This window comes from Chrysochloris asiatica, unplaced genomic scaffold (genome assembly GCF_000296735.1).
Source record: "Chrysochloris asiatica unplaced genomic scaffold, ChrAsi1.0 scaffold02780, whole genome shotgun sequence".
Classification (NCBI taxonomy): Eukaryota; Metazoa; Chordata; class Mammalia; order Afrosoricida; family Chrysochloridae; genus Chrysochloris; species Chrysochloris asiatica.
In genome coordinates, this window is record NW_006411298.1 from 1 (window position 1) to 11,238 (window position 11,238).

Consider the following 11,238-nt stretch of genomic DNA (forward strand, 5'->3'; position numbering starts at 1 on the left):
ACTATGAGTCAGAACCAGCTTGATGGCACTTAACAATGACAAAGGTGCTGTAGTATAATCTGCTAGTATCACCATATCAATATGATTTTCATGCAACTAGTTTTTAAAAAAAACTCTATTGTGAACTGAATTAACGTTTACAGAGCAGATCATCAGTTTTAAATTCAACAAATCATATTCTTTGTTTCAGTTCAATGACGCCAATCCCCTCCTTGGAACAACAGTTCTCCCAGTTACTCCCTGTGCTTCCTGGTTCCATTCCTTAGGGAAATGTTGCCCTTTGACCTTGAATGGTCGACTTTTCCATGGTGAACAGACCTTACTAGTGTTGTCCCCCCTAGATACCTATCTGTTGCTTGACTGGAAATTAGACCACAAGGGTGAGTTCTTTTACAGACCAGAAGGGTGGTTGAGGGTTCATAGCACTACATCTGTATGCAATGTTTCTAATTCATAAAGATGAAGGTTGGTTTGATATACTGATAATAAAAGGCAATTATCAAAAAAAAAAAATGTGGTCGTAATCGAACCCCATTGTAAACTGAGACTACCTGTATGCTTAAAGAGCTCTAGTTGTGACGGTGTTGGATAAGCACAGGACTTGCTAACCTCACAGTTGACAGTTCAAACCTACTAGCCACTCCACGGGAGAAGCATGAGGCATTCTGCTCCCGTAAGATTTGTTGTTGTTATTGTCAAGCATGGTCAAGTTGGTATAACTGTCTGAATCTGAAGAAATGGCCTCATCCCCCCCAACCCCACACTAGGGGACCCCTCAGGACATTGGTTGTTAAGTGCCATCAAGTCAGTTCCGTCTAGTAGCAACCCTGTATAGGATTACTGAGGAATGAAAGGTGGGTTTGAACCACTAACCTTGCAGTTAGCAGTCCAGTTCTTATCCCATAGCACCACACCAGGACTCTGGGACAGATGTGTTTCATTAATTGTAACAAAATCCGTATTACCTCAAAGAAGATTTTTGTAATTGTTATTTTCCCCATTTCATTCAAAATGCCTTCCAGAACTGAAAACATAATTTCAACATCCACAGAAAAGCAGAAAACAATCTGGTCTTGAAAGGGTTAAACAATGAAATTATTGTGTGATCCTTGGATTGTATGTCACCTGCATCAGAGACCTGTAACTTGCGCTGGTGGCCCCCACACATCAAAAGAAAGACCATTGCAGTGAAGACAAGGCCTTGACCAGCAGGAAGGGAGCATCACTTGGCTGGGTTCTTAAAGCCCCCCCCCCATCCCCACCCCAGCTGTCTCCTGTGAGCATGCATGGTGCCTCAGCCTCCCTTCCTGATGACTCCACACCACCTGCTGATGTGCTGGGGAACATAGGTAGCTTTCTACTTGTCAAGTCATCCCCAGGCACTCTGGCTTCCATGTTTCGTCTGTGTGCTTTGTCTGTTCTGTTCAGCACCCTTGTATAACCAGGCCCCCCGCCCACCCACCCAGTGTGGTACATCTGAGCCACAATGGTGGGGCCAGCTGCTGACCAGGTCAGTATCTGCCATCCCTCTTCAGATACCCTCCTCTTTTCTGTACACTCCGTCAGTGTGGCTGGCCCCGTGCTTACAGAGACTTATCTGTTCCCCCCACTTGTATTATGGTCACCGGGGCAGAGGTTGGTACTCTCCGGGCATCGAGCATTTGAGAAGGCCTTTGGGGGCCCCCTCCCTACTTCACTGTGGCTTTGCATCATAGCTCTTCTTCCAGATGTGTGGTTCCTCATCTGTGTCTGGCTGATGACGTTTGTCAGCCTCATGGGCTGGGCGGAATCACACAGCAGAGAAGTCTGTTCTGCTGTGCTTACCCTGGGTCTGTTGATTGGGTGTGTTCTGTGGCCTCTGGCCCATTGTCAGAAGTGCCTGTTCCCATTACACACCCAGCTCGTTCTGGTTGATGTGTTACCGACAAAAGGTGCCCTTTGGTTAAAGTATCCTTTATGTACCGTACAAATCACTCCTTCGAAGTGCACGTATCAGTGTTTTTAGTAAATCTGCAGAGTTGTGTGAGCAGCACCATGCATGACCCCTCGTCCCCACAGATCCCTGTGCCCACTCCCAACACCACTAACCTACCTCCTGTCTTTTCTGCACTCACATCCCACTCATCTAGCACAGCCAGGTGAGGTGCTGCTGAACTGCCAAGTTAATTGATGGTTGCTTCCAAATGAGAAAGGATGTCCGGCTTCCAGATGCACTTTCCTTGCTGCGCTGTATTGCTGTGTGGTGTGTGTTTGGGGCCCATACACCAGTGTTTTGTGGAACGTCTGGTTCACACTCATCACTGTTAACACTTTGGAGGACATGGGAGAATCAGGAGTCCTGTCCTCTCTGCTTTGACTGCTGAAATAACAAACTTGAAAAGTGCCTCTGGAGTCCTGGTGTGGTGCTGTAGGATAAGCACTGGACTGCTGATCACAAGGTCCACATTCAAACCCCCTAGCCAATCCTTGGAAAACACATCATGTTTGGCAAAGTAGAGGGTCGGTAAAAAAGAGGAAGACCCCCCCCCAATGAGATGGACTCACAGCAGCAGCAACAATATGACGCCAATTGTGAGGACGGCATAGGACTGGACATGGTTTCATCTGTTGTGCACAGGGTTGCTATGGGTCAGAACAACTCAACAGCACCTAACAACAACATAACCACGTCAGCCCTGGATTGATTTTACTGGACGTCCAAGTATCGAGCACTCTGTACTAGACCCTAATGCCGGCCCCATAGAGCCTGGAGCACCCGTAACAAACAATGTCATGAGAGGTGAAGTGGGTGCACATCCCGGGAAGGATGTTGGGCACTTTGGGGAGGGGAGCAGCTGGTGGCCAATCACATGGTCATGTCACTGCCTTTTAATTTTGCATTCAAGCCTTCTGATGCCTCCAAGGGAAGAGACTTTGTAGGACTTGCTTTTCTCTTCCTTTTAAACAAAGCTAGCCTCCAGATTTTTGCAAGCGAATGTGTCTGGCAGGCTTTTTATCACATTGCTTTCCTTGTATTGGAGTGGGGCCCGATTTGCAGGCACCCCGAAACCTAAATCCATGATACATGGGAGCAGTTAGGAATGTTCATGCAAGGCGTAAGTAGAGTTGGGAAGCTTCTTCTGAGTCTCTTGCAGTAACTTGAGTGTGACGTATTGGCCCTGGGTTTAGGGTAGAGCAGAATGGTGAGAGGGAACAAGTAGACAGAAGCATTGAAAGCGCGTTGGTGTGAGGGGCATGAGAACAGACCCCCAGGCAGTGCCCTTTCTCCTTGACCTCCTATCTCTAGCTCTGACCTTTGGTCTGATGTGGTGACACATTGAAAGGGCTCCGGAGTCTGGTGTTTCACCTTTGAAAGATGTGTTTCCATAGCGGCTATGTATCTCTGTGTTTCTTTCATACTGGGGACAAGCATAGCCCCAAATCGCTGTCCAGTTGAGTGAGTTGGCACATCATTTGGTATTGGGTACCATGATGTTGTTGTTTATCCTACATGAGAAAAGTATATTTCCTTAGTGTGGGTGGAAGCACAGGCTTTAGACCCAGTTGGAACTTCACCCTGGCGCTTCTCTCAGGGAGCTGGGGAGTGTGGGCCCCTCCCAGCGTAATGTACCTGCTCTCTGTTACTGGGAATGCCTGCCCAAGCCCACTGGTGTCTGTTTTTGTGTTGCAGACTTCTGCCACGTTTCGAAAGTGGTGGGGCGATGCCGGGCCGCCTTCCCAAGGTGGTGGTACAACATCACGGACGGGTCTTGCCAGCAGTTTGTGTATGGAGGCTGTGAAGGGAATAACAACAATTACGTAACCAAGGAGATGTGTATGGAAAAATGCGCCGGAGTCAAAGGTAAGACAGTGCACGGTTGGGGGCTTCTACTGATGGTGTTGGAATGCTAGTGTCTTCTACTCCTCAGTGGTTCCTCGCGGCCAAATCTGGGGGGTGGTGTCCAGATTAGAAGACGTGGAGGCTTTTTTTCTCTGGCACACATACCATGACCGGCTCACCCGGTCATGTGGCAGGTTAGGTTCACACTAAAACGTACTTCCTGGAGTCTGTCCTTGTCCCTCCCCACTCAGGGTCTCTCTGGATTGTAGACACTGTTGACATGGGGTGGGGCAATGTGTGGTGAATATTAGTCACACACTTGAAAACGCTTAAAAGGGTAAATTTTTTATTATCTATACAAGGTGGGCTTCAAGGAGTTTGTGGGAAAACTTCCTTCTCTTTTCATGGCATTTATCCACGAAATTTTAGAATCCCCCTCGTATTTGAACCACAATAAAATTTAAGAAAACAAAACCCTGGTCCAAACATTAGGGTACACTAGCTCTCTCCCAAACAGGAGACTTGATGGGTACTTGGAGGCTTTAGCCCTCTGGAATCTGCTCCCAAATGTTCTAGAAGGCCAAGGGTTTGGCCACCCAGGCTGTATTGTAAAGGTTTTCAGTGGCACTGTCTCTGATAGTCACAAGGTCAGTGGTTCAAACCCACCAGACACTCTGGGAGAAAGATGAGGCTGTCTGCTCCCGTAAAGATGTATTGTCATGGTAAGGGTCACTATGAGTTGGAATCACTTGATGGCAGTGATTTCTTGGTGACTCGGCATTGCCACAATGGAACTACGTCATGACTCGGGTCAGAATGTCCTGGGATCATGGCAGACTGAGCCCACACCCAGGGACCCAGCTCCCAGGGCTCACACCCCTGCTGCTCAGGGGCCTTCTCTCTCCTCTCTCCCTGGCGATCGTCTCTCTTGGCTGGAACTAGACACACATCAGGTTAGATTACTAGTGTTGTGTATAAGAGGGGAAAACAACAATGGCCTTGGCTGTGGCACCAAGGTTATAAGACCTGGTGCGTGAGCATGCAGGCCCTGTGCCCGGCAGGTGCTCAGCCAGTGTTTGGAGAGTCACCAAAACCAACCCCTGCCTTCCAGTGATTCCAGTTTTTAGTGACCCCATAGGACACAGCAGACCATTGCGTTTCCAAGATCACACGGAGCTCTGGTAGCGTAGTGGTTACGAATTGGGTTGCTAACCTCAAGGTCGGCAGTTCGAAACTACCAGCTGTTCCGTGGAAGAAAGATGAGGCTTTCTGCTCCTGTAAAGATTTGCAGCCTCGGTAACCCTGTGCTGGGTCACTATAAGTTGGAACCGACTCCACGGTACTTAACAACAACAACAACCACAACATAGCTTTACAAAACAGACAGCCTCATCTTTCTCCCTTGGAGCAGCTGGTGGGTTTGAACCGCAGACCTTTCAGATAGCAGTGGCTGAGTATTGTTTTTGAATGCTCTAGGCCAGTTCTTCACCTCTTAGGGGAGTAACTAGCAACCTTACCCAGTGGTGATTATCAAACATCTCATTTACTGCGTTTAATTTTCTGTTGTCAGCTAAGATTCAAGGGCAGAGGAGTGGAGAGAATGAGGAGCATTGTGAGTGTCTCTTCTCTGCCCGCTCCCGTTACTCCTTGGCTCTTCGAGAAGAGAGCTGACACCATAGGAATACCAGCAGTGGACTGTGGACTTCAAGACAGTTGTCCCATAAGGGATCACTGTGGTTGGGTCTCGCTCGAGGAAGGCAGGCTGGCCTTCTCTCTCTAGGTGATGACTCAGAGACCAGTCCAGCTGCAAGGTCCCAAACATATGTTTGTTGTTGCCCATCGGGGCTCCCTCAGGCGTCTGTGAAGAGACCCAGAGAGCTGGTGGTCCTTGTACCAGAGCCCCTCACCAGCATGTTCTCTCCCCGGCAGCCGGCTCAGTAGAGAGTCAGGTGATCCTGAGCATGAGCACTAATTATTTACAATGAGAACTAGAACTTCCCAGGGGACCGGACACTTAGTCCCAGGCCTGCACCTGTCATAGGCCAGCCTCTCAGCAAAATGACAGGAAGGTTGTTGCAGCGGAGCAGGCAGAGCAGGGCGAGCTGGTTTGGGATGTGGATGTTTACTGGCATCGGGGTGAGCCTCCCACCTGGGCTCTACCTGCTTTCTTGACCACCCAATCTCTTCACCCCACCCTTAACCCTTCCAGTCTCTAGCTGGGTGAACCCCCCTAGCAGGTTGTGTGGCCTTGGTGGTTATTCCGTCTTGGTAGTCACTCAGCAAGTCTGTGCTCCGGTTCGCTGTGGGCTGAGTTCCAGTGGGCTAGTGTGGCCCAGCACGTACCCTGAAGGTCCCACACAAAGAAGAAGTGAAAAGGAAGCTGAACAACTTGCGTGGGAAACAACTGCTCAGGGATGCGGCCCACCGGTGGGTTTGCTTGGCTTCCCCGGGTAATCACGGCGGTACATTGTCTCACTGTGTCTGCTTGTCCCTTTGCAGAGAATGCTGTTCATGTGCTGCTCACCAACAGGAGTGGAGCTGTGTCCTCTGTCCCGAGTGGTAGGTTCTGTCATGGGGGAGCTCCCTGCTGGATACAAGGGATACCCTCCTGGTTCTAGTGGTCTAGGTTACACATAGAGCCCAGCCCGGGAGGTCCTTACATGGGGGAGTTCACGGTGTCCAGCAGACAGGAGGCCTGGGGGAGTCTGGTGCTTCCAATTGCCGGGGGATCGGGGGTTTACTGGTGCCTATGGCTTTGGGTCCCCTGGCCTCTGCCACTGTGCTGTGTCTTCCTCCCACCTGTTTCCCTCCCTCTTTGCTGGCTGTCGTCTTTGCTGTCTCTCTCCCTGTGTCCCCCTGTCCACCGCCCCCAACTTGGGTGCTCGACCTCCAGGCTTGTGTGGGAGCTGGCTTTGTAGTGCTGGCAGCAGCTGCCCATGCCTCCTTTCTGTTTAGAGGAATCGACCCCAGGAGCCTGGGTGAGTGCTCCAGGCGTGCGGAAGGAGCAGCATGCTATTGGTAGCCAGCTCTGCTTTCCCACTGGCTGGTCCCCAGACAGGGGGCTCCGCTGGGCAAGAAGGTGGAGGGAGGGGGGCGTGAGCTGACCGGCCCCACCCTGCCCAAGTCGGCCAGCCATCCCATCCCAGGCGAGTGAGCGTGTCCATTCTGAACTGCCTGGAAGAGCCCAGCTTGGCCAGACCAGGAATCCCATATCACCCAATCCAGCCATTGCTTCGCCTGGACTCACTGTGAACTCGCAGCACTGGAGCCCTGGGGACACAGGGTTTCTATCCTGTTTCTGAAGATGTTACATGTCAGAGAGCATGTAACAGAACTGGTCCCTATCGCTCCAGAAACGTGACTGAAGTCAGTCCTCAGAGTAGCCACGGAGGGGACAGGAGGATAACTCTCCCTCTGGCATTTGTGCACTTTAAGATCAGTTACAACTGGACAGTGACGGCCAAGCTGCCCTGGGAGGGACGTCCTGATCCCTGCGCAAAGATTCCAGAGGGTCCACGCTCAGTGGGCCCTTCTAGACTGGGCCCCAGCTTGGCTGTGTGTCCTGTGTCCGCTCCGGTCTCTCACACAGACTTTTGTGTTTCAGATCTCAGAAGGCAGGATGACCTAGCCAGCAACATCTTCAACTACGAAGGTAAACAGTATGACTGTGTGGGGGTTAAACTGTGTTTCATTAGTTAGTTGGGAATTGAGATACCCCCAGGATTTCCATGAAGTGCATTTCAGAGCAGGGCTTCCTGACCTTTCCCATTGTTGGGGGGCCCAGGCTGTAGGAGGGGTACCAGCATGCAGGCAGGGAATCTTTGCTTTCAGGGGGCCAATGGAATGGACCCTATAGCTCTGTGTCACCAGCTCCACAGCTGCAGGTGATCCCCCAGTGCCTCTGCCTCCGATTTCCTGTGTGTGGAGTGAAGGGCTCACAGAGATGAGACCCTGCGTGTATCACATAGAGTCCAGTGCGTGGCACAGAGCAATCTCCATGCGGTGTGGTCTTGGCTCCAACGAAGATACCTGAGAATGTGGTGGAGAGCGTCAGGTGGGCCAGGCTGGCCATGTCAGGGAGGTCCCCATTTCCTTACCAGAGTGCTGCCTCCCTACCAATCAGTAGCCATATTTCTACCTGGGAGCACCTTGACTTGTATGCACATGCTGACTTGTATGTACCCCTCGGACTGCCTTCCCCCCAGAGTACTGCACTTCCAAGGCGGTCACCGGGCCGTGCCGCGCAGCCTTCCTTCGCTGGTATTTTGATGCTGAGAAGAACGCCTGTGACCACTTCATCTATGGAGGCTGTCATGGTAACAAGAACAACCATCGATCTAAGGAGGAGTGCATGCAGCGCTGCTTTGGTGAGCCGTTAAAATGCAATTGCTGATGGGATACAAAATGGTACAGCCTCGGTGGAAAACAGTTTGTCAGTTCCTCAAAAAGTTGAGCGTAGAACCACCATGATTTCAACTCACAGTGACCCTGTGTAGAGTTTTCCAGGAGTGACTGGTGGGTTTGAACTGTCAACTTCATGGTTGGCAGTCAAGTGCTTATCCTACAGCGCTACAGTAGGACTACCCCATGACTCACCAATCCACTCTAGGTATGTGCCCAAAAGACCTGAATGCATCAATGCAGACAGACACACGGACTGCAATGATTGATGTAACATTTGTCATCTGACCTCTCCCTTCACATGGGGGGAGAGGACTAGCATCAGTCCTCAGAACTGTTTCCTATGGACAGAGGTTAGACATGCCTCCACCTTCCAAACTTTCTCTACCAATTCTGACACCTACTGTTTGTTCCCCCCGCCCCCATTTCTGAATTTTCTTTTTGTCTCTGTGTAACCAACAGCAAGAGAATTTTTTAACGTTTTAACAAATATATTTAAAGGTCACTTAACAATCCTAATGATCTCTTGTCAGGGTTCCACATTGTCCTCCCCAGCGGGAACTCTGTTTACTGTTTGGCCCCTTAGAGAACAAGTGTGCTGGTAAGAAAGCAGCCAGGAGGGGAAGTGGGCCTGTGAGATCATCCAGGGCTTTCCTAGTGTTCACGGATGGAGTGGAGCAACTGTTGGTGAGGTGCCCTGGCAGTGCCGTAGGGAATCTGGGTGCTAGATTAGATGCCATCCTCGTAAGCCTGTGTGATTCAGTGAGGCTGGCAGTACCTGGGAGACCAAGCTGTCTGAGCTGCTGGCTGCTTGTCTCGGCTAAAAGCTCTGATAACTTCAGAACTAGAAAAGCCTGCTTTCCATGACTCACAGAGACTAGTCTGTCTGTCGTCTGTAACAGCTAGTGTTCAGAATGCCTGCCAGGAATTTGTAGCTCCTGTTCCTATTTCTGATAATGTGTGATTTTTAACCACACTGATGCTTTTCCAAGAGAACGTTCGTCTTACTGCCTCCTGGAAGCCGGGCATTCCATTTTCCCTTACGTATGTGCACCCAAATTTGGTTCCTCTTAGCATTTTCCCTTTTATTTTTTCTTCCCTTCCTCTGCAGCGTGAAACATATAGAATGGATTTGATTTCGCACTGGCACATCATGAGCCTACATATTGGGCTTACAGCCAGTTTTTCTTGATTGCTTCCCATGGCTGTTCCAAGACCTGTGTGTCCTTTCGTCTCCTCTTAACAAGACTAGAATTGGCCCGTTTAATGAGTGACTACTGGAATAACTTCTTGACAATGTACCCAGCCAAGTGTTGTCCCTGACCTTAACATTGAGTGTGACTGAAAACAGAGGCCTGGCAAAGGGCCCGGTTTTGGTGAGCCCTTAAATAGTTTTAAAGACCCTGAGGAATATTTGGGATTTTAAGCAACTTCTGTTGTGTTCCCACTGCCTGTTAATTTTCCTCTGAGGCGCCATTCTGTTTGCTGGGTTCACATTATGCTCCTTTTGTTTGTCAAGTCCAGGCTCACTAATCAGTGAGTCCAGATTCTAACCCTGCTATCTGATTAGCTTTAACCACACCAGGCCTCAATATGCGCATTTGTAAAGTGGGCGTGTTCCTACATGACTCACAGTTTTATTGTGGTCATCAGAGATAGTACAATTTATATGCCCGGTACCCTACTTGGTAAAGGCCATAAATGGGGGTGTCAGGATGTAAGTAATGCTTGGATTTGGGGTTCTTTTTTATTTGGACCTGTGAAAATACACTACCTTTTTTTCTTCTTTGTTTTCAGGCAGATCAAAGTCACAGAAGCCATCTTAAATACTAAAGTATTTATAGCTTTCTGTAAAAGCTTTCTGGAGAGCAGTGAGAGAGAAAGAGAAAGTAAATTGGTGCCATCGAGGTGAAGACCATGTCGTGCTTCAGGGCGGCTGAGTGGTCTAAGAAGTAAAGAATATATGGCCTTATGTTTAACCAGGGGCCCCTGCCTCTTGTTAACCAAAAGGCGAAGAGCACACTTGTGTGATATGACTGAGTCTCTCGAGTTTGCACTGCAGATGCTTAAAGGCAATTCTGTTGCTGATTTCCAGTTGCCAACAGGTCAATTCTGACTCCTGGCAACCCCGTATGTATCAGAGTAGGGTTTCCAGGGGCTGAGTTTTCAGACGTAGATCACCAGGTCTTTCTTTTGAGGTACCTCTGTTGTGTTGTTGTAAAGTGCCATCGAGTCGGTTCCAACTCATAGTGACCCCGTATCAGGTTTCCAAAGCTGTAAATCTTTGTGGGAAGAGAAAGCCTTAAGCTTTTCTCTTGTGGAGTGCCTAGTGGGCTTGACCCATCGACCTTGTGGTTTGCAGTTCAGTGCTTATCCTACAGAGCCACCACACTCCTGACCGAGACACCTCTAGATGGACTCAAACCGCCAACCTTTGGCTAGTAATCGAGTGTATTAACTGCTTGGACCAAACTAGCCACTGGAGACCCTGTTGAGCACAGTTCTACGCTGACACACGTGAGGTTACCGTAAGTCAGGATGTACTCCACATTGGTTTTAGTAAAAGCATGAGATAAAACGAGACCTTCGTTTGATGATGAGCTCTCATTCACATCAAAGGAACATGCTTAAATTTTTTATTATTTGGGTCTTGCTTCTGCCAGCCAATCTGCCATTTAGAATTCTTTTACTGTAATCTGAGTAGAAATGAAATTGTTAGGTTATTTCCTTTTTATTTTTTAAATTTTCAAATACTGTTAGTCCACAATGTATGGACATATCCAAGTTAGGACAAACTGCACCTATAAGCATACTTCAGTAATACGTACTACATACAGGACTCCTAAGAGGCTCTGGTAATGTAGTGGTTACCAATCTGGCTGCTAATTTCAAAGTCAGCAGTTCGAAACTACCAGCAGTTCCACAGGAGAAAGATGAGGTTTTCTGCTCCCATAAAGATTTACAGCCTTGGAAACCCTGTACAGGGTCGCTATGAGTCGGAACCAACTCCACGGCAC

General features: G+C 49.2%; 1 protein-coding gene across 1 annotated transcript; it reads left to right on the forward strand.

The window, feature by feature from the left end:
• Positions 1-3,670: 3,670 nt before the first annotated feature.
• LOC102826376 (kunitz-type protease inhibitor 2-like) lies at positions 3,671-8,187 on the forward strand (the record flags this gene model as incomplete). The annotated part of the gene is made up of 4 exons (XM_006878077.1): positions 3,671-3,841; positions 6,320-6,379; positions 7,425-7,472; positions 8,026-8,187. Coding segments are annotated over 4 exons (441 nt in total), but the record flags the coding sequence as incomplete, so codon positions are not given.
• Between the last annotated feature and the right edge of the window lie 3,051 nt (positions 8,188-11,238).